The sequence below is a fragment of the Drosophila novamexicana genome, unplaced genomic scaffold (assembly GCF_003285875.2).
Source record: "Drosophila novamexicana strain 15010-1031.04,08,12 unplaced genomic scaffold, DnovRS2.1 tig00000974-arrow-arrow-pilon, whole genome shotgun sequence".
NCBI classification, from domain to species: Eukaryota; Metazoa; Arthropoda; class Insecta; order Diptera; family Drosophilidae; genus Drosophila; species Drosophila novamexicana.
Window position 1 is genome coordinate 1,501,930 of NW_020824834.1, and position 24,130 is coordinate 1,526,059.

The following is a 24,130-nucleotide window of genomic DNA, read 5'->3' on the forward strand; positions in this document are numbered from 1 at the left end:
GCAAGTTCTTGGTAAACTACTTAATCTTCGAGTGCTGCAGAGCTGCAGAGGCCAAATGCCACCCAGGCTGTGCTCGGAGCACTCCACACGAGTGGAAAGTGATCCACTTCAGAGTTTCCTGCACAGCAAATGAATATGCCACAAGGTCTGCGCTCAACTGGAAATTAAATGCTATTTGAGTTGTGTTCTAGTCCAGCTCAAAACCAGCCAAATTTGCTAAAATGTATTCCAAAAGGTAGCATTGGAATACAAATATACTAAGAGCTAACAAAGAGAGAGAGAGAGAGAGAGAGAGAGAGAGAAAGAGAGAGAGAGAGAGAGAGAACGAGCTTAAACATAGCTAAGCTTTTCGAACAGATATATCAGAGAGTTGAAGCAAGAGATGGAACTAGAGATGATTATAAACGATAAACGATTATAATTATTATCGATTAATCAAAAATATCTAGATATATATCTAAGCGGGAAACTTAAAAATTATGAATGTACGACAACTTGTTCCTATGCATCAATTATTCTACAAACCAGTCGAGAATGTTTAAGCCCAAAGCTTTCATCAAATATAGCCAACATTTAAGCACAATCGTTACAAAACTTAAAGTACTTCCATAATTCACAAGATAGTTATTTTTTAGATACCTCACAACATTTCGCAACACTAACCGAATGATTTGTATGCAAACAGCTTGTTGCAAGCGTATTTAATCGCCAGGGCAACAACTATTAAATGTTCCACAATATTTTCTGATCAATCTTGACGACAACGACAACAATTTAACTGCAATTGGCACTAAAAAGTTTTTGGCGCAAAGTGACTCGCTATTGCGCGTGTGTGTGTGGGTGTGTGTGTGTGTGGATGTGTGTGTATGTTGCAACTTGTTGAGTCATGGCCGCATTTACTTGGCATGCACAATAGCTTCTGCTGCTGCTGTTGCTGTGGCTGCTTCTTCTTCTTCTTGCGCCAATGGGCCATCAATCAAGAGGCCAAAACGGATCCAAAACGGAGCCCAACAGATGATCGGCTGTCCGCACTTGGGCGTTGTTGTTGTCAACGTTAAAGTCAACGTCAACGTGCACGTCAGCGTCGATGTCGTTTTCACTGCAACATTGTAATGTTGCAGCAACATGTTGCTGGGCGCATGTTGCTGTCGGGATGTGGACAAATGAAATGCGTGGCACGTTTACACGACTTTAATTGCGATTTAATGTAATGTATAACATTAAACTCGACTGCCATCAAAATTGATTAACAACTTTCACGCAAACAATGCGTCGCGAGACTGGCAACAAATTGTTGCATTCATTTTGTGGCAACAACAGCGCTTGGCCGTGCCTTGCCTCGTTTCTAGCTGTTTTGTGACCTTTTTTTGTGCAACAGTTCAACGCGTCGGCGTCAATTTGCGAGCTTTCATTAAATTATTGCGACAGGGCAGAAAAAAAAAATCGCAGCAATTGAAATTGTTTTTTAATCAAGACAAAAAGCCAATTAACGTGTGCGATTGCATTATGCATGCCACATGTGCCGCCAAATGCTGCAAGCACCAGTTTTTTTTTTTTCTTAATTGCCGCAGCAACATTTAAGAGGGCAAAAAATTGACAGCCGGGCCAATTATTGATGTGCTGCGTTCTCGTTTTGACTGAATTTCTGCAAAAATGTCGAGAATAATTAACAAAACACTTTATAATACCCTTGCAGAGGGTATTATAATATATATTCTTGATCAGCATCAACAGCCGAGTCGATCTAGCCATGTCCGTCTGTTCGTCTGTCTGTTTCTATGCGAACTAGTTTCTCAGTTTTAAGGCTATCCTTATGAAAGAAGAAGTCTCTTTCTCTGTTGCACGCAGCACATATGTCAAAACCAGCTGGATCGGACCACCATATCATATAGCTGCCATAGGAACGATCGGTCAAAAACTAGGCTTTTGATTAAAAACCTTTATCTTGCCCAAACTCGACATTAACTATTTTCCGTGTGCTTCTTAGATACGGGGAAAGGTTGGTTCTGCAAGGGTATTAGATCTTCGGCGTGCCGAGGATAGCCTTTCTTTTTCGTTTTTGTTAATTTTATGGCCAAGAGTTGTTTTGGTACAAATTGTTGCTTTGCAATTTTCAATAATTTGAGAATGAATATATATCAGATATTTATATTATTTTAAGGCAATATTTGAATTCAAAGTCAGCAGACATCAACGCAAAGACTTTGGAACATATTCAGGAAAGTATTATCCAGCGTTTGGTTAGCTAGAAATGCTGTTAGCTAGAGAAATGATGCGATTTGATGTGCAGCTGATGGCTTGAGGGGAATTGTGAAGCTCACCAAAGGCACATTGAATACAATTCCAGAAATATAGCTTATGCATTTGCTCGTGTGTGAGGAGAATTGTGAAGCTCATGATAAAATAGAACATTGTTCCATACAAAAGCTCATTTTTTGATCTATTTTTTCTGTGGCAGCTTTATGATATAGTTCTACGATCTGGGCGTTTCCTATACATATATATACTGCCTGCCACAAAAAGTTGAATCTATTTTAGACTTCCTGGCGATGGCTTCAAGGCTTAGAGCTTAGTTGGAATAGAAAGGCGCAGATAGACCTGGCTTTATTGACACGTCTCTTGCTGCTGGATATATAGATCCATTTATATATATATACTTATGTACGCCATGGACTCGGCGACTTCTTGTGCTAAGCATATAAATATATGTGCCCTTTAGAAGGGTATTGCTAATAAATGCAGCACAGTTTTTCCGCAAACGCAAATTGAATTGGAAAGTGTGAAACGCCTTCGCTTTCGCAATTTGCCAGCGTGTCTGGGCCAAGCCCAGATCGAGGCCAGCAACAAATTGGCCGGAAAATTTGCCAATTCGGCAAACTGTAAATGCTCAAATATTATGCAAAATGGGCGTGGGGAAAGGGGGAGATTGGGGGTTGGGGGGCAACATGCCACAAAGTTCATAGGATCGAAATGCCCGAAAGTCAGTCAAAAGTGGGCACGCGGCAATTAGCACATCATTGACACATGTGCAACACACACGCACACACACACACATACACACACAGAAGAGGAGACAGGCTGTGCGTGTGTGTCTCAGCTGCATTTTTTGTTGTCGCCGAGAAATGGAAATGGAGCATTTTATGCTCCAATAAAAATAATTAAGTGGCGTAATTGATAATGACTTTTTTTACCCCATTTGAAATTTCTTTATTTTTTTTTGTCTGATGTCATAATTTTCGTGTATTTTTTGTGACTCTTTTGACAGCCAGGGTGTTGCTGTGCCTATGTGTGTGTGTGTGGTGTGTGTGAAGCGTGACAAATTTATAGGAAGCGATAAGCGAGACGCGTTCAACGCTTGACGATAGGAAATTTCATAATGCAAATGAGCAGCCGAGTGAGCAGCAATGAGCAGCAATGAGCAGGCGATCATTGATAATAGCCGCATTTTACGAGAATGATACGTCATGATATGGCAAATAAGCTGAACTATTCGCTGTTAAACATCTGTTGAATCACTTTTCGGTTGCCCGAAATAAACATTTGTTACAAATCTCTTGCATGAGTTCTGTTTCATGCGATGTGCATTGATGAACTTGTTTGGATGGATCTCTAATTTGAAATAAACATTTCGCTAAACTGAATGTGTTGTAAAAGTTGAGCAAAGATTTCATTGGCGTGTCTTAATTAATGAACCCTGCTGTGCATTTGCTGTACTCTAATATCATTATTAGACTTACTATTACCATTTGTATTAGCTTGAATTAATTTATTGCACTAACTATTTCCATATTATTATCATTATCTCTTCATGCACAGTAAACATTTCTGGCTGAGGCTAATTTTATATTTGATTATAGTTTAAGCAATTCTAGGAATTGAATGGACTTTTTTTTGATTTAAAATGCATACCAAAATTCTACTAATTGTTCATTACACATTATCATTACACTTCAACAATGCTAATAAACTATTTCCCTCTCCCGTTTTCTCACTCTTTTCATTAGCATAAGAAGTTTAGTTGACAACGGGGAAAAGTCTCTTCTCTCTCTTTTCTCTCAATGGGAAAGAGTTTGCCCTGGTTTAAAGCTCAACAGTTTATTTCGTTTTTAAACCAACTTCATATATCAATTATATTTATTTGCGTTTACCTTGTATCTAACTATTTAAATTTTTTTATATGCAAGTTGGTTTTAGTTTTCAGCTTATAAAAATAGTTTTGAAACTTCTAGCATAGTTGCCCACTGTGCAAATATAATATTCCTATTTCCTCGAATTCGTACTACATTTATAGTTATTGGCTCATCGAGCAAATGATTTCATCTCACTTTCCCATTGCAAAGCGTGTTTTCGCATGTTTCTGAGCTCCTCTTTTCAATTCTTTTTTTTTTTGTATACCGCCCAATTGAAGCTCGTCGCATGAAGTCCTTGGCCGGCAGAGTCAAGTCTCGTTTGTGTAACGCTTGTGTTTTGCCAGGCATTTGACATGCTCCCCTGCACTTGGCCATAGCTATGAAAAAATGCACAAAAAAAAAAGAGAAGAGAAGAGGAGAGCAGAAAGAAACTTTGACAAGCTCTGCAATTGACAAGTGCGTGCGATGTGGCTGCTGCTTCAATTCAAACACAAAAATCGAATAACAACTGCAACAACAACAACAACGACAACAACAACAACAACGACAACGACAACTTGTAATTCCAAGTGCTGCATCGAACTTTCGGTAACGCACAACGCACAACCTTCTACTCATTCGAGACTTGTCCATTCCCTTGGGTGTGCGGTCGACTGTGCGTGTCTGTGTGTGCGTGTGTGTTTGACCACAGATATACACATCTGCACTTCTGCTACATGTTCCAGAGCAACAAACACGTGATACACAAAGCAATCTCGGACAAAACAACAAAAGATCTAAAAACTCAACTGACAAGATAATACTTATATATATATATATATATATATACATATATATATATATATATATGTCAGTGCAACATTTACCAGACTACTTGTAGAATTGAAAGAAATACTAAATATAATTTTATTAAATTGAAATTAATGCAATACATTCAATCTTTAATCAAATATATTAAGAAACTCATCAGCTACTTTATCTATTACTTAAATAAATTAAAAAAAGATTTCTGTTACTCAAACCAAGTTGAAAGGCTATTCAAATCTTGACTAAGCAAATATATCTTAGGCTGAAAACAAATCATAAACTTTGCGAAGACCAACTCAAGTATAATACCTAATCAAAACATTGTTGTACTTCCATTCAGAATGCTTTAGCTCTTGTTTCAAGCCTGCACATGCTTGTTTTAAGTATTTTGCCCGAAATTCTCGACTTGCATTAAAAAGCTGTATCAGACTTGATATTAGGAGCAAAAAGTAATGCAAATTTCAAAAACTTAGAGACAGCAGACAAGTTAAGATATGCTTATTAAGTATTCGCTTCTGCTTCATCAATTTTATTACACATTTGCCCGGATTATATACCCCACAGCCTCTGCAATGCGGGGTATTCTGAAATGCAGAAAACAAATTGGGAAACGATTGACTTGCCAGCAAAATTCTCAACTGTTTCATGGGGGCTGTTGCTCACAAATTGACTCAATTTAAATATCGATTAACAAATGCTGCCGCAGAGGAAAACTCGGCCCCTTTCCCTACACAGCCCTTCCCCTGCCCCTTCGCCACAGACAGCTATCGCGTTACATTTCCCTTTGTAAGTCGCCGCAGCGGAGCGTGACAAATGTTTGCTTTTTCTTTGGTTAACTTATTTTATTCAAATATTTTTCATGACAAAGGGCGGGCAACAATGGGTTAACAGACGTTAAGTATTTGTAGAAACTGCATTCGATTAGGCGTCAATAAATCTTTGGCGCGATATTCAATGCAACAAAAGGTCAATTCTCTAATGAGGACACGCCCACAACGTGCACAACTTTCGGTTTCGTTTGCATCTGACAGATAACACATAATTCCCCGATATTTTACTCTTATTGAATGTAAATATTTGCTTAACATTTCAAGCAGCTTGTCGAATCGCATATTATTCACAAGTGTTTGCGTCTTATGTTCGTCTCTGCGCTCTGAGTGGGACATCGAGAGCAGCTTAAGAGCGTAACAAAGGCAAATATTGACTGACCGAGTGAATGATTGACCGACTGAGTTAAATATTTACGGATTGAATAGCTAAGTTACTTTCTGACAGATTGACTGACTGACTGAGAGACTAACAGAATTATTCACAGACTCACTGACAGACTGATTGACTGACTAATTGATAGACTGACTGATTGACAGACTAACTGATTGACAGATTGACTGACTAGATGACTGAATGGCTAAATGACTTGCTTATTGACTTGCTTATTGGCTGACTGATTGACTGAATAACTGATTTACTTACTGACAGAATAGCTGACTGATTGACTGACTGACTGACATACTGAATGATGGGCTTACTTACTAGATGACTGAAAGTCTAACTGACTTTCTCATTGAAGGGTTGTCTAATTGACTGAATGACTGACTGACTCACTTACTGACAGAGTGATTGACAGACTAAATGGCTGACTGATTGATGGAGTGACTGACTAGATAATTGAATGATTGACTTAATTACAGATCAACCGGCTAGATATCAGAATTACTGGCAGACAGAATGATTTGATGGTAGATAACTGACTTACCTACTGACTGATTGATAGACTCTCATGCCGAGCTAACAGACTGACTGACTGGTTGACTGACATTACTGCCTGTCTGATTGACTAGAGTATCGACTGACTTAATTACATATTGATTGACCTCCTCATCTAGCGACTGACTGATTGACTGACTACACACTGACTTCATAGCTGATTGACTACCTACTTTCGTACAGAACGACAGACTGCCTGATTGATTGATCAATTGATTGACTGGCTTATTATCTGACAGACTGACTGTCTCACTGATTGACTGCCACTATCTCTCTCCCCACCTTAAAAATACAAGCATTAAATTATGGGCCTGTTTATGTCTTATTCAGTTGTTATCTCGCTGGGGCCATAAACAGAAGTCAACTCTATGGGTCACACAGTTGAAAATTGTTTTTATTACCGATAGTTAAAATAATAATAATATTAATTCCCCGCGCATATCAAATGCTCTTCAAATACTCTATAAAAACTCTTTTTCGATTGTGTCAAATGTCTCATCCAATTCGTCTGTTTTTATGGCCCCAGAGGTTGCTTCTGTTCCTCCCTTTGCTGTGCGTGTGGCTTGTGACGAACGCGAACACAAATCAAATTGCTTAATTGGGTTCGCTAGCTTACCCCCTCCCCCCTCCCCCTCCATCAGTACCTTGAACCCCTCCCCCACCCCTCGCTCAGCTGCTGTTTCGTGGCATTCGTAGCGTGCCGCACTCTTCAAAACTGCTGACAGTTTGAAGTGTGTCACACGTTGCATTTGGACATTTCTTTTCCAACAAATTATAGACCAGACCCTCCCGTCATATGGGACTGCCCCATCTCCAGCTCGGTTGCCTGTTGCTTCTGCGTGTGCCTAATGAATGGGCGTGGCCCATGGTAGCTTGATTACGAAGGAATCTGCCTGGGCGCAAGCTCTTGTGGCTGGCCATGACAAGTGCCTGACCAAGGTCTTCAGATCGTCTCGATCTTGGGTCAGAGTTCGTGGTGCGCCTCGACTGTGGGCTGTGTGAGCTGTCAGTTGTGGCAAGCTGTGTCCAATCGGAATTACATAGGCTCAAAGGTTGTGCATAGGGATGAGCGCGGGCCGGGTTCTTTTACAGCCCAACAAAAACACGAAAGTACATTTTCAAAGAGGCAAAGAGACGAAAAGATATACATAGACAAGGCTTAAGATATCTTATGATATGTGTATGAATACTTAAAGAAATGATATCTGAAACCCATCTCTTAGTCCCAATAGGCGCTAGCAGCTCTAAGTTCTTGCCAAAACTTCAAATTTTACAAATTTTGATTAATAAGAGAATTTCGATTATGCTTCATTTCCCTGAGATACATTCTGCATCCATGCACATTGTCAAGACTTGACAGCTTTCATCAGATTCAACATGCAATAATCGCATTTAATCGCCTTCTACTCTAATTAAAAGTAAGAAAATATTTCCCGATTTCCCTTTGTGCTAGCACTTAATCCCAACACAGAGCTAGAAAAATGAAGAATAATTATTTTACTCGTGGCAAAGCCAAGAGAAATAGAAAGAAAATTGTACTTTATTAAATTCTCTCTTGACATTTGCAACTCGTTAATTCAACTTTTTGTGCTTCTTAGATAAAATACTGTCTGTAATTATTTCACAATTTTTCTGGTATTATATTTCATTTTGCCGATACATTAAAGATTACTGTTCGACATACGGTTTACATATTTGTGTGTTAGAACTTTTCTGTCTGCAAATATATTGAGCTCTAATTTATGGCCAACTCTACTTAGCCCGCATCGTAGCAGCAGCTGTCATAAATTGTGGCCAAAGCATGACCCAGAAATCGCAGAGGCGCAGACTCGACATTTTGGCTTTCTGAGTTTTTTAAACGCAGTCTGTCTTTCCGTCCGTCTGTCTATGATTTAATTATGCAGCAGAAGCAAACGCCTCGCAGCGGATTGCAAGTGCATTCAAGGGAGACAGAGAGGAGAAAATGTATCTGACGGTTGGCCGAGAAGCCAATCCAGCAGCAAGCACTCAACATGTGTCTCTAGCCCCGGGCACAAGCGAAAAGTTCAGACAACCCATGCTCATCATCAACAACGTGATCATCATTAAGCACAACTTCATTATGGTGCAGCAAGTTCGCAGAGCCACATAAAAACTGACATAAATTCAGTTAGCTGCGTTGCATACAAAAAAGTATCTAAGTATCTAATAGATATCATCTTGTTACTCGTCGCACTCGTCGCCAGTTGCCAGCAACATTGTCTAATTGACTGACTGACTGACTGACTCTCTGAATGATTCGACTGCGTGCTGCACTTGGCAACAGCTACTGTGTGTGTGCGCATAGATACAAAGATACATTTGTATCTGCAGCTGTGGAAATTGATGTACGGCTCTGCCTGCGCCCGCATTCGCAATCAGTTTGCGGCAAATGCAGCGCGATTTGACAGGGGCCACGTTTTGAGTTTTGGTTGTCAATTAAAATACTCGCTGCTCCTCGGAGCAAAAACACAATCTGAGCGTGGGCGAATGCACTCGACTACAGCTCGACTACTTTCAGGGAGTTTGTCAGCGAATATGTTCAATAAATGAATTGTCCGTAGAGTTCGTGTAATGCGAGTCAGATATATGATGAAATATTTTCTTGCAGCTGGTTACGAGAAAGGGACTAGGGCAATGGGCGTGTAATATGATATAGGGGTAGTCGGAAGGGCCGTGAATTATAATTAAGCCTAGAAATGTACGTTAAATTGGAGTTTAAATCTGGGAAATGAAGTGCAGCTACTTTGATTAAGAAATGTGATTAAAATTGATGTAGACAAACACTTATATTATTACAATACGATCACAATTCATAGGAATGAGATATAGATATAGGAATGATAAGAACTGGGCATTTAATATTGTGTAATATAAGTCTGGGAACCAAGGGGAGAACTATTTTCGGACCATATTTAATAGTCTTAAATGAGATAGATATGCAGAGATCTGGCGAATAGTTGAAAAAATTAAAAAAATATATTCATCTTCTAAAAATTTGCATAGATATTTCTGGTCTAGTATAAGTGCTTGATATTTTGTGAGTTGAGGTAGGTTGGCAACCGTGATATACCGTGCTATGTAATTATACTGAACCATACTGAACCAAAATATACGTTAGCATGCTTTACAGCATAATGTTTTATAGTATAATACAGAACTGAACTGAACTATACTATACTATAATACTATATTATACTATACTATACTATACTTTAATATAGTATACCATGCTGTACTGTATGACTTTATATATACTATACTATACTCTATACTATACTATACCATGCTGTACTATATGACTAGATACACTATATAGTATACCATGACACAGCATACTATACTATATATATACTATCCTATCCCACTATATTACACAATATTATATATGTTATACTCTGATATACTATTATTATTATATAGTATTACACTATATTATATATGTTATACTCTGATATACTATTCTATACCATACTCTACTTTAATTACATTTAATTTGATTTTATTTATATCCAAATGACATCTTTGGCAGTTTGTTTTTGCCACCTGGCTTGTTCGTTTCGCATAATAATCTGGTAACATTTTGACATGATTTTTGCTGAAGTCTTTTGTCAAGTGTTGGCTACGTGAGACTCGGGCTCGATTGGCTTCATTTGGCTGTTCGACATGCGCGTTGGGCTTCATTAATTTCTGCTGCTTTTTCTTCGTGTGTTATTTTTGTGTGTTTTTCGCAGCATTTGACATTTTCTTAGATGGCAGCATATTTAATGGATTGCCAAAAGTTTCGACCTTGCTCAAGTGTTGAGTGCACCGAAAAGTGAAAAGTGTGTCTTCAAATGAACAGAGAAGTGAAGTGTGAAGCAACGCGGAAAAAGGGGCAAAGTCGGAAAATCTTTCAGTTACTTTGTGTGCGCCCTCGCTGCCCCCGCCACAAACCCCGGGGCAGCTGTAGGTATTACTAAATGCAGGCCTTTTGTTTATGCCAGCGGCAATTGCTTTGTTTATACTTTTGTGTAGCTAGTTGATGTTGTTCTTGTTGTTGTTTTCTTTTTATTACAAGTAAAAAGTGCCACTTGCACAGCTGCCATTTAAGGCCAGAGGCGGAAGGGGGAGCAGGGGCTGGGCCGGGCCTGGCAATGGAATGGGAAGTATGGCATTGGCCCGGCCATTGAACCCGAGTATGATGCAAGTTTTCGTTTACGGAATGCAACTACCTTGCAGCAAGGGAAAAGTTCTCGTAGAGTGGATCGAACTCTTACAAGGTGTCATTCGATTTATTTCAACTGATTGCAACAAAATGCAAGACAATTAAAAGCAAAGTGTTTGAGCTGCAGGAAATAAAATGAATAAAGTCGGTTGAGAAAGTGAGACAAATTAATTAGCTAGCCGAGCAAATAATCGAAAAAGTTAGCTGGGAGAGAGATGCTGAGGCTTCTATAAGATTTTAATAAGGAATATCAAACTTTCCTTTCAATCAAAAGGATGTCATGCATGTGAATAGATTTGGATCAGTTGGTTCTAAAACTGGACGAGAGTGTTCAACTAGGGAATAACCTTTAACCAGCTTAATTATTTACTCTTCTTAGATACTCCTCTTTATTTTCGACTCTTCTCTATACACACATACACATATAAACACATGCATACACAAACACAACGAGGCATGCCATAAGCTACGCAATGTGCTCCCATTTTCAGAAAATTTCATTTTGAATAACTTTTTGTTTACTTCACGCTTGCTTTAAGACTTTCAGAAAATTAATATGAATTTCTAATAAATACATATACCAGAAATCAGGGCATTATCTGTTTAGTATATATAAGGTAAGGGGTAAAAAGCAAAGTAAATAATTTTATAAGACATTTGGCGACTTAGGCACTTAGAGGTTCGCTATAAGTTCTTTTTATACCCTGAACCCATTAAAAATGGGTATAAGGGTATATTGTATTTGTGCAAAATCCAAATGTATGTAACAGGCAGAAGGAAGCATCTCCGACCCCATAAAGTATATATATTCTTGATCAGCATCAATAGCCGAGTCGATCTAGCCGTGTCCGTCTGTTTGTTCATCCGTCCGTATGTATGAACGCAAGGATCTCAGAACCTAGAAGAGCTAGAGTCTTGAAATTTTAGATGTAGCTGCTCCTAGTGCCTGTGCAGATCGAGTTTGTTTCCGATAATCGATAACTTACTCCGTTTCCAAGCAATCGATAAAAATCGATATCGATATCCTGCTTATTGAGCAACTTGAGTAAATAATAAGAGCTAGAGTCAACAAACTTGACATATAGCTTCTAAAATAGAATATATATATGCATTTGATGTTGCAAGAAGAGGGTTCAGGGTATCTCCTAGTCGGGAGCTCCCGACTAGAACCTCTTGTTATTATTATAAAACTATATATATATTATACAAATTTATTAATTTGTGTAAACGCAGAAAATGTGAAAATTGGATATGGGAATCGTAGTCATATAGACTAATATTAATAATAAAATAATATTATTCAATTAATATTAGTAGGTATATAGAGTTTAGGTTTTAAAGATGCGAGCTGTTCTATTAATTGACCCAAGTTTATGATACTCTCTTTCAACAATTACAAGGCATAAAACATATATAAATTGATTATGTTCAGCTTTTATTGCCCTCTATCATAAACTCCGACAATTTTCAGCTATTACAAAAAAGAAACCAATTTATTGTATAACAATTATCTGCATATGACGACACTTTACGCGGCTTCAACAACAACTTCTTCCAGTTTCCCACTCTACAACAGATTATATCCAAAATAAACACTTACAATTACTCAATATTTGAACTGAACTCAGGTCTCGCTGGGCCATATTTGAGTTGGGGCTTCAAGTTGGCCTTTTTTTTGGCAACGTTTCGAAGTGTGGCCCGAAATCGGATTCAAAGTGCGTGGCTCGATTAAATGTTGGCCGTGTAAACAAACACGCACGACAACAACTGAGATGGCGGCCCAGCTAATTTGTATTGCCAAAGAGACCACACAGCAATCGGAAAATAAAAGGAAAACCTGAAACTGATTAATGGGCAACGCGCAACAGAAAGCAAATCCGTTTTCATTTTGGGGCCAAAATTGAAAAGCCAATCGCCGTTGTTGTTCTTCTTGGCTGTGCTCGGTTGTTCTCGGCTGTTGTTGTGTATTGATATTGGCCGCCAGTTTGTATTTGAGTTGTGTAAAACAAATGATGTGCCGGCCAATTGGACAGGCGGCAATCAAAATGAAGCCACGTCCACGTGGCCATTAATCAAGCCTCGGGCACGGCTCCTCCAAGCCGTGCGCCCATTCACTCGGTTTCACCAAGTGTTTGGTAATTGCAAGAGCTGAGAATTCAGTTGAGAAAAAGAACAACAAGAAAAGAATAGAGTTTGCGGCACGCCGAAGATGAAATGCTCTGGCTGAGTTTTTGTCAAGTTAACTCGAAGAACAAATGAATTCTACATAGAAAAGAAATATAGCTACAAAATATAGCTAACAGATATAGTATTCCCATGTTGATAAGATTAGGCTGATGTGTGAGAAACAAAAGCTTTTCGTCTTAGAACAAAGTTTCGACTGAGTTTCCCTATGTCATCTACAGGATATAGTTCTACGATCTAGTTGGTTCCAACACATAAGCTGCCTGCAGCAAGAAGACGAAGATTTGCCAAGTTTTGTCAACATTTCCTCACAGTCGGATGAGTTAACCTAATCAGCTATATAGATGGATAGTTGGAACAAGAATATACCAACTCGTTTAAAGAAGAGGAAAAATATATTAATAATGGGGCTATGTCTCTTGCTGTGCGACTGAATCGTGTTACCCTTCTAGAAGCGCATAAACGAGCAGAAGAAACGATTTAAAAACAAATTAATAGTGCGGCAACAATAATGGCGGGGCACCTAACCCTACCTGGGCATCGGCCAGGGGTATTCTTCAAATGTTTAATTAGTTTGCAGAACAAAAGAAATTGTTGTTCTCGTTGTTGTTCCCGTTGTTGTTGTTGTTGTTGTTGTTGTGGCAGAAAGGCGCAGAAAGCCGCAAGCTGCAAAAGAGTCAAAAACGGGAACTTGCACTTTGAACTTTTCGGCCAAAAGAGCTGCAGGCAACTGCCCCGCCCCGCCCCGCACCGCCCCGAGGCGTCGATCCTTTTGTCAAAGGAGCCGGCCATAAACAATGAGTAGCTGGCCGGTTTGGCTGGGTTGGCGGAGATTGCCCGCCCGAAAGCCTTCCATTTGCAAATAATTAAAATTGTGCGGCAGAAAAAACTGAGAAAATGTGAAAATGTGCCGGAAAATTGTGTGCAAAACAACAAAACGAAACAGGAAGAAAAACAATTTAAGCACACAAAACGAGGGCGCCGAAATAAAATAGTAAAACGTGCTGTTAATGCAAATAAAATGCAGGGGAAAATCAAAATAGCAAGAGAATTAAGCAGAAAGTCAATAATTATCTGCCAAATGGCGAAGATTTCATGCTCTAATATCGTAATATAATATGCATATATGCATAATATTGAAAGCTGATCAAAATTTATGTGCTGGCAACTCAACTTGATGGCCAGGAACATATACAAAATATATATATAAAAGTTATGGGCAAGTACCGATAATAATACTTACAATCACTTTTGATTAGGCTCTATAAACTAAGATCGTTACCTAGAGCTTTTTTATTTCGCACGAAGAAACAGATCGTAACTTAGAAAATAAGTGACAGAAGGAAAACAAATCTGGCAGTAGTATATAGATAAAATCTTTTCTAACGCATAATCAAGATTCGTACACATTTCTTTTGCTTTTCTCATTGCTTCACGCTTGTAATTCTCAATTAGTTAAGGCAGCGAAGGCGGGCGGGGCGTCTGCAATCTTGGAGTCGACCGCAAGCGAGCAGGTTCTTGAAATAACCTTATAAACAACCTACGTTTTTTTTAGTGTTTATGCCAACGAAGCTGTTTATCGGTTTATATAATTAATTATAAAATTATTAATATATATTATTCTTATTTAACAATGACCATCGCATAAGTATTAATATTTAAAAATATTCCATAAATAAAGTATATTTTTATTGTTTGTATTAAAATATTGTGATTAAAAGAAAAAGTGCTTGAGTCCGGGCAAAAGATCTTCAATGAAGTATGGAAAAAGATTGGAGCTAAAAAAAATGAGTATGCCAAAGTACATATTGGCCCAAGAGAGCTGTCCTTTGGCACAGTATTTCATACTACTTAACGTAAAAATTAGAATATTTTTTTGTAGAAAGGGTATTTGGCATAGAAAAAGGCAAAAAGTCGCCCTTGGGAGCCGTGGGGCAGCGGTTGGCCGGGGCTGGGGCTGCGGGCGCTTTTCTCTGGCTGTCGCACCAAATTTTTAGTTAATTAAAACTAAAAGTGAAAATGCGCAAATTGCGGGTAATAAAAAGCGCTTTGGGGCTGCCCAAAAGGCGATAAACGACAACCAGAATTTGAATAACGGCAAGGAAAGCGTAGTAGAAACTGGGAAATGGTAAATGGAAAATTGAAAATCGACAAGGCAAAAACGATGAGAAGCAATATTCCGAAAGAAATGTGGCAACATGTGCAGGCTGCTGCCACAGGGAAGACGAATCAGAAAAACAAATGCAATTTAAAATGCAAGCACAACAAAAATGATAAAAAACAAAATATATATATAAAGAAAAAACTAAAAATACAATTGCGCAAATTGTGGAAATAAAATGCGAATGCAAAACGTTGCAGCATAAATGAAAAACGAGAATTTTCCACACGTTGACAGAGCACAAGGCTGGAAGCTGGGAGCTGGCGCTGGGGTAGCTTTTTCTATAGCCCGAGCTGAGCAGGGCAGAAGGAGAGGGGGAGGGGGAGGGGGAGGTGGGCAGGAGCAAACTGGCCAACAAAGACCTGGCTGACGGCTAAACGCAGCTGCCTGCGTCCAGGACTTCATCCTGTTTGAGGTGACATAGAATTAGCAGCACTTGAAATGCTGCGAATAGCGGGAATCCCAGAGAAGTGCACGAAAGCCCAGTGCAGATGAGAGAAGCATGCGAAATGAGTAAGCGAGGGAGAGGGAGAGATAGAGATGGAAAGAGAGATAGAGGAAAGAGAATTAGACTTTGACTAGCAAATACCCTGTTGACAGCATATCAAAAGCCGATTCTAGGGAAATCAAGCTATAAATTCTATGGAAAATATATATTTTTGATTTATCTACATACATGTGCATACATATATATGTACATACATTCAATGTATGTATGCATGTATGCATATATAACAATTTACATGCGTACATGTACATACATACTAATATATGCATGCATGTATGCATACATAACAATTTACATGCGTACATGTACATACATACAAATATATGCATGCATGTATGCATATATAACAATTTACATGCGTACATATATGTTTGGGTGCATGTCTGCATGTATATGTTTATATGTTAGAATATATATGTATACATGTTTGCTTGTATATATGGCAACATGCAACATACATAAATGCATGCACACATGCATTCATATATACCTACATACATACATACCTACATACCTAAAATATAAATACTCAACCTTGACTTCATCGCCAACACACTTGTCAGGCACTTACTAAAAATGCATCAAAAACTGCTGGGCCTACTTGAATTCATGAGAATCGAGTAGTAGAGCACTTGGTAGAAATTTGTTTTATTTAAATTTGCAGCACAGCGACAAATAAGCTTAGTTTGCGTTTGGTGTTAAAAAACATACATGCATGCATACATATGTACATAAATGCATACATACATGCATGCATACACTAATACGCACACGCCCACACACACACATATACACACTTTATTTATTCCTAAATAGTTTGCTTATAGACATAGGTCAAAATTTCCCATCCCCATAACTTGGCCAAATCCCATCCGATTTTCACGAGGTTTGGTTTTTTATTCATGGCTTGAACTCTTCATCAATTTGGCATCAAAATCTGACATCATTATTTCTGGTCGAAATTCATGTGAAAAAAATATTCCATATAGACATACAAAATTTCCCACGCCACTTTGAACATCGATACTTATCGATTCGATTGAAATGTTGTGATCGATAGCTCAAGTAAACTAATCTAATCTGATGTTCTTCTAATTGGAACGTTTCAAGAAACATCTTCAGAAGTTAATTGCAAGTTCAGGCAGCCCTCTGATATCTCTATATTCACAATTAAGGCAGGGATTCCTTTTTGTTGCGGGTACTTGATACGTTCGGGTCTAACTGAAAATTAAAGCGTTGCAGCCGGAAACTATGCAAATTTCATTCTTGTTGACCAGGGACACAAAAATGTGAGCACATTGGCAAGCAAATAGCAAAGAAGGCTGCAAAAAACTGCACAGCAAAAAAAAATGCAGATTAAGTCAACGACTTGCCCAGAGGTGCAGATGGAGAGAACATGAAAGAAGCTGAGCCAGAGAAAAGCTACAGAAAATGATAAAAATGTGGCAGCCAGCTGGTGAGGCCCCCTCCCCCCCTCCCAAGCTGTGGGCATAGCCATAACAGCAGAGGCAGATACACTTGGAGAAAAAACCATATACCTAATTTTGCTTAAGAGAATGTACATATTTTAATACTCTTGAATAAAGTTAAAGTAAAGATTTAATTAAGTTAAAATCAATTTATGAGTATCAATCAATTTTGATTGATGGTAACAGAAATAAAGTCTTGTATTAAGCACTTAAATACTTGCATCAAGAATTTGTAAACTTAAACTAAATATAATTGAGAAACTGAAAGTTAAGCTTATGCTTAGTTCAAATCAACCCGGTATTTAGAACGGATTGTTACAGAAAGAAGCATTTAAATACTTAATTCAAGAATTTGTAAGCTTGAAATAAGCCTAAAACAATTTCAAAGAACTTTTTAAACATCTTTGATATGCATGTCATAGAATTTATTTGTTTATTTGGGAACTTTTTGATAAAGAAATATTTCTTTATTAAAGAATTTAATGAATTTAATGCTCACTCTAAGAACGTTTGCACTTGATTCAAGTACGATATACCCAATTTTTTCCTAACATGGCTTCAAGTGAATTTTTGTGAATAAGAATTTATTGCCCAGGCGAACATTTGCACTTGATTTAAGTACAAAGTGCACAACATTTTCTCGGAGTGCACTGATATATACAGGGCTCTCTCTCTCTCTCTCTCTCTTTCTCTCTCTCTCTCTCACTCTGCATAAACACCTATCTGGCCCCGTCTCAGGGCCCCTTTGCATGACAATTAGGTGCAAATGAGTTGAAACGCATGGAGACGGCGGCTACATTGGCTCCGGATCTGCTTTCTCGGCCTGCTTTGGCTTTGGCTGTGGGGCAACACCCTTGAAAAGATGAAGATGAAGGCGTCAGTTGCTCCAGTCCACTCCCCCTCCCAGTCCACCAACACAGCCCCTCCTCCTCCACACGATAAAGCAGACCAAACAACATTTTCCATGTTTATTTCAATTGCATTTGTCGGCACAAAGACCCCTTTGTGGCAGGGAGGGGGGGGGGGGGGGGGGGGGGGGGTGGCGCAAGGGTTGGGAGCTACTCATAAATTGCGTAAAAAAAAAAGAAATGGAAGAAATGGAAATTATGAAAAATGCCAAGTGAAGTGGGCCTCAAACTGAAGGCGTTACTGAAAAATCATCATTAAAAATTAGCTGCACTAATTTGTGTGAAAATTGGGTCACAATCGAAGTCGAAGTGTGCTTGGGCGAGGCTGAGGGCGAGGGCAAAGGGGGGCGGATTTGAACTACAAGTAGGCGTGGCCTGGTTGCCTTGCAGGAGGAGTGGGGGGGGGGGGGGGGGGGGGCAGCGTGTGCCAAGTCAATGAAGCCACAGCCGTTTAATTGTTTTAATGCCTTGAATTAATTGAAAGGCCCCCTTCGCCACGCCCCTGACACAACCTGCCCCCCTTCCCCCTTTGCCAGCAACTGATGCTGCAGCTGCGTTGTTTACTAGCGCCAAAAATGTCAAACGGCGCGCAATGTTTGAAGTGCGCCTCTCCACCCCCCGGCCATGACAGCCCGCCACAGTCTGTGGCAAGAGCTGGAGACTCATTCGAAAAGTTGCAACAAGGGGCGAGGGGGGAGGGGAGGGGCAAGTGTCGGTATCGATTAGTGCAGCAAATAAAATTGAGCAGCAAGGCGCCAAAGCGTTAAGGGCGGGCGGCAGGGGGGCAGAGGCGAGGCTCCGGCAAACGAACCAAATATCAATGCTGTGTTAATAATGAAAAGAGATTAGCCAGATGAAAGTGGAATTGGTTTCCACACCTCCCAGCGGATCGCTAACAAAGTGAATTTTAATGAGAGAATATTTGCATACGAGTAAATAAACAAATAAAAATACCGAAAGTTTACACAGAAAGATACTCAAAAATGCATTAAGCAGCAATATGTATTAACATTGATCGATAGGAGGCATAAGCAATCCAATAACGAATATATATATTCCTGATCTCAGAAGACTGGAAAAGATAGAGTCAAATTTCTCTGTTTGTGTCACAAAATCGAGCTATGTTATCTGGAACACAGGTTCTTATATATTTATATACAGATAGATGATAATTATCTGTAAAAGAAAGTCAGACACAAAATTTGCTCAGTAGATTCTCTTAAAAAGACCTAAGTATCTCTGTTTATCGATCCAATTTGGATTCTTAAATCATATGCGAATATATTTATATAAAGAACGATTTGATATATCTATATAATAATCTCTATAAGAACCATATATACATAATATGCTTAGTAGATTCTCTTATATTTCAGTAAATGTAGATCAAGAAGAAGCAAAAGAGAGAGAGAGAGAGAGGGAGGGATTGTCTGCCGCCGAACGGTAAAGCGACGCCAGCAGAGGACACACGCACGAATGCTGTGAGAGCTGGCGATTTGAAGCTGTTGTTGTTGCCCTCTCGCTCTAACCTGCACAGCATGTGCAGGAGCGACACGTTCAGCGTTTCGCAGTGCACTAATACAGCTGCAATTTTCTACACTCGCATCGATTGGGGTTCTAGCAAAATCTTGGGCGACGCCTTCTGTTGTGTGCCACAATAAAAGTACGTGGTATTCAGTTGTTGTTGTTGTGATTTTCTGATTCATGTGCATTTCATTTTCATTTTCATTTTAATTTCCCAAAGAGCGGGTGTGAATATGGGCATTAAAACGCTTTTAATTGGTAATGGGGAGTGCAATTCGAGCGTCGCTTCATAAATCTCAATTGAATCTGAACAATTATGCCAGGCAATTAATAATAAAAAGCGTGCCATACAAACAATCAACTAATCTACGGCTAAAGATCTATGCGCTACGTGCACTGGCAGACCAATAAACACGAATTAATTTGTATGCCAAGCTCGGCAGCTGAAACCGAAACTAAAACTGTGGAAACTCTCAGCGGGCCAAGGGGTACAAATTTGCTTATCATTTGCCTCGACGACGACGGCTTGGAAATTAATGAACAATTCAATTCATTTAAATGTTGAAATCCGGGCAAAACTTACACAGAAAAAAAAAACGAAACACATTGAAAATAAAAATGAAAAATGAACTGATAATAAAAGGCATCAATTTGCATCCACAATTCTTTTGAGAATAGTTTAGGGCTTTATGCTGAGCACCTTTTGTTGCGGCATGACATCATCTTTGATGAGGAAATTGGAAATTATTTTCCTTTTATTATAGTCCACTCTTAGTGGAAGGAAAAGGTGTATAACACACTCTATTTATTAGTTTGATATATAACTGCCTGTTCTCGACTTCCAACTGACCTTCAAAGATCTCTTTTTCTGTTTTTAAGACCAGCTTGGGAAACTCTTAAATAATATAATATATATAACATTCTCTCCTCTGTAAAGCCTTATCAAATCTGTTTACTATATCATCTGGTTTCTATTGTAAGAATCTGCTTGCGTTTAACTTTGTCTTTTTCTATCTTTTCGTTTGGCTATCTATAACTCGCTCGAATCTTGTGCAACAATCGATGGGTGCTTAAAATTCCCAACCAGTTACTCACATCGTTATTGCGGAGTGTGTTTCTCGCCTGCTTGAGTGCCTGCACTTCCTTGGCTCGCTGTATTTTCTGCTGGCGATGTCTTTGCGCACGCTGCATCTTCTTCTGGCATTTGCCACGGCAGCCTTCAGGCGCATCAGTTACCCGGCGGGTCAGGGGCTTGTCTGTGCTTACAGCTGGGTAATCAATGTCATCGACTGCCGTTGTCGGGCCAGACTGCGATTTATGCTGATGATGTGGCTCTGGCTCTGGCTCTGTGCGCTCCCACGCTTCCAACTGATATTTGTCTGGATGCCGCAAATGATACTGGACGTGGCGCAGTTGATGCGGATGCTTCTCGCCGGCCGCAAATGAATGCAGAATTACCAGCTCGACTGCGCTTTTATCTAGCTTCGTTCTGTCCTCATCAGCGGGTGGCAACACCTTCTCCCTGGGCACGTTGTATTCGTGGTCATTAGCGTTGGCCTCCAGACTGAGCAGGCCAAGCTGCAGGCACAGATAGAGCACCTGCCACCACGCCATGACTCGCCGCATTTCGTTGCTTCTCAATTAATTAATTGTTGTGATTGTAGATCGTTTAATTTTATAGCTGTTGTATATTTATTTTTAAATTTTCCACAACACCTGAAATATTTTCAACACGCGACGCACGACATTGGTTTTTCCTCTTTTTTTGATCACACGCGATTCATGAATGAAAAACGTAAATGCACTTGTGAATGAATTTTTGATTCAAGCAACTCGAAGCACTCTGACTCTCGTTCTCCTTCTCTTTCTCTCTGTCCCCTTGTCTGCTTCGCGCCAACTAAATGCGCATTTGCTCGCATAGATGCCTATTTCACAATGCAGATACTTATGCGTCTAGAGATACACGCACTTACGGCCAAGAATAGAGCTAAGGCAACTTTGTGCAGTCGACTGCGCTCGAACAACGTTTGATTTCGCCTTCCGGCTGTCAACTGAAGCGAATGCGGCGAAAGTTTGCAGTCGGTTGCATCGAACAAATCATGAGCTAAACAGCTGATTGGCAGTTAACATAAGCACACATACAGCATGTTGCTGCGAGGGAGAGAGAGCGATAGAGAGAGAGAGAGAGAGAGAGAGAGCGAGAGAGTTGCGAGTGCGTGAGTCAAGCAAATGCAGACAGACATGTTGCTACAAGAAGTTTAATTCGCCTTGGCAGCATGTTGCTGGGCGCATTCTAATTGTCAAAATGTGCAGCATGTTGCTAAGCATAGTCTAAGGCAGAGATATTTTGATAATGAAATTAAATAAAACAAATGCATGAAATAATAATATTAAATAATAAGAAAAATAAAAATCTAAATAAAATTAAAAAAACAAAGCAAAATCATTTAAAAAAGTAAAATAACAATATAAAATAATATTGATCTAATAACAATAACAAAATCATTCAATTGAACTAGTTCGTAAAGGAACATAAGAAATTCGCTATTTTCTCTTCAAAATGACAGTGAGTAATATTTATAAAGAATTAAAATGATCACATAGAATAACAATATAATATAAAATATAAATCTAAAAAAAAAACAAAGAAACAAAAGCAAAAGCATTCAATTGAATTAGTTCCTAAGAACATATCAAATACACTATATTCTATGATAGATGGCATTTGTCATTTGCTCCTAAAATAATATTAACATATCAATATAAATATTTGATATTTTTTGATATGGCAGCATATCGAGAACTTCAACTTCAACTAACTAATATAAACATATCAATATTAATATATCTTATATGCCTATAGATCAGCGGAACTAGTTCGAAATGTTGTTGCGCTTGGCAACACGTGTTTATAAACATTTGCATGCAACTGTGTTGCCGTGTTGCATTGGATTAAGTTGTTATTGTTGCACTTGTCAACAAGTCACGCAGCCATTTTATGATTGATCGACTGAATTGGCCGCGTGCAGCGCGTGCAACGTGCAACAGAGTCGTCTTTAAGCTCCTCACTGCCCGCGACCCGCCGCCCCCCTTCTGCTGCTGCTGCTGCTGCAGCTGTGGCTGAGGTGTTGCCCACTTGCACTTAATTGCGTGTTGGGGCCAGGCAAATCAACGCCCCGAACGCCTCTGGAATGCACTCTGCGGCTGCCAAACTGTCGGTGAGTAGGGAGGGGGGGGGGGAGGGGGGTGCAACTGGGCGCCCTGCCGCGCCGACTGTTGGCCTATGTGGAAAATTTATGTGGCCAGTTGGCAGTGGAGCTCGGTGCGGTCGCCTGTGGCATCTTTGGGGGGCGTTGCAAGTAGCCAGCATTTTTGTTGTAGTTGTTGCTGCTGTTGCAGCTCCCGCTGTTGCTGCATAATTGATAAATGTTTACAAATTATTATGTTGCACATACAGCAGCAGCCGCAGCAGCAGCAGCAGAGGCCACCCAGGCTGAGACAAGGGGCAGCAGTGCGGCAGTTTCTCTGATATTATTCTTCTTTTATTTTATTTTGATTTTTTTTTTTTTGCGCAGGTGCGCGACGTTGCCGACTTTCAGCTGGCGCCAAATGCATTTTGCTGTTAATTAAAATGAATTTCTCAATGAATTTTTTTCTTTCTGCCTGCTGAGTTGGGGCGGCGGCATTAAACGATGCATTAGCGTAACGAGCAGATCCCTTGTGCAACGTGTGGCAACAAATGATGATGATAAAATACAGTAAAAGCTGGCTGGAGCGAACGCCAAATGTTATATCCCCTCAGCACAGAAGTAGTTGCAAATATATTCCAATTATTTATATTTAAATGAATTATATAAAATGATGATGACGATAAAATACAGTGAAAGCTGCCTGGAGTGAACGTCATATGAGATTTCCGCTCCAGAGCTAAGCACATAAAAAGTTGCAAAACTATGCCCATTATTCATATTTAAATGAATTATATAACATATGAAATAGTTGCCAGTCACAAGTCGGAAGTAGGAAAAAAAGCTTGCTCGACAATATATCTGACTGAATATTCTGTTCGTCAAAGGCAGCTTCTACTGTTGTCAGCTAAATAAGATCGTATTACTGCCGGAATGTGCCTAGCTAAGAACTTTTTCAATTGAAAATTGAAAATGGAAATCAAATTTGCTGCTATCGAGAGTCTGAGCTAGATGAACATTGTAAATTCTCAGCCACATCTGCGGACATATCAGCTGCTGCTGCTGTTCCCCTGGGCAGAGTTTGCCATTAACTTTGTTGTTGGCATTGTTCTCGCGTTTGTCCGCCTTCAATTTGCCTAAGTTGCCATTTGCAATGTCAGAGGGAGAGAGAAGGGGAGCGTGGGAGAGTGAGCGGGAGAGGCGTAGGTGCCGAGTGAGAGGAGCCGCAGCAGCTGCCGCAACCACAAAGACAACCGCAG

The 24,130-nt window shown here is 39.5% G+C and overlaps 1 protein-coding gene across 2 annotated transcripts in view; it reads right to left on the minus strand.

Moving 5' to 3' along the window:
- The window catches only part of LOC115765537 (homeobox protein cut), an 87,693-nt gene that overhangs the window by 26,411 nt on the left and 37,152 nt on the right, over window positions 1-24,130 (minus strand). Inside the window, exon 1 of one of the 2 annotated variants that reach the window (XM_030709158.1) lies at window positions 20,779-21,383. The exons of the other annotated variant lie outside the window; for it this stretch is intronic. Within the exon in view, the coding sequence (XP_030565018.1) occupies window positions 20,779-21,309 (531 nt within the window). The 5' untranslated portion in view covers window positions 21,310-21,383. Of the gene's footprint in view, window positions 1-20,778; window positions 21,384-24,130 lie in introns of those variants that run through there. 2 annotated transcript variants of the gene reach the window in all.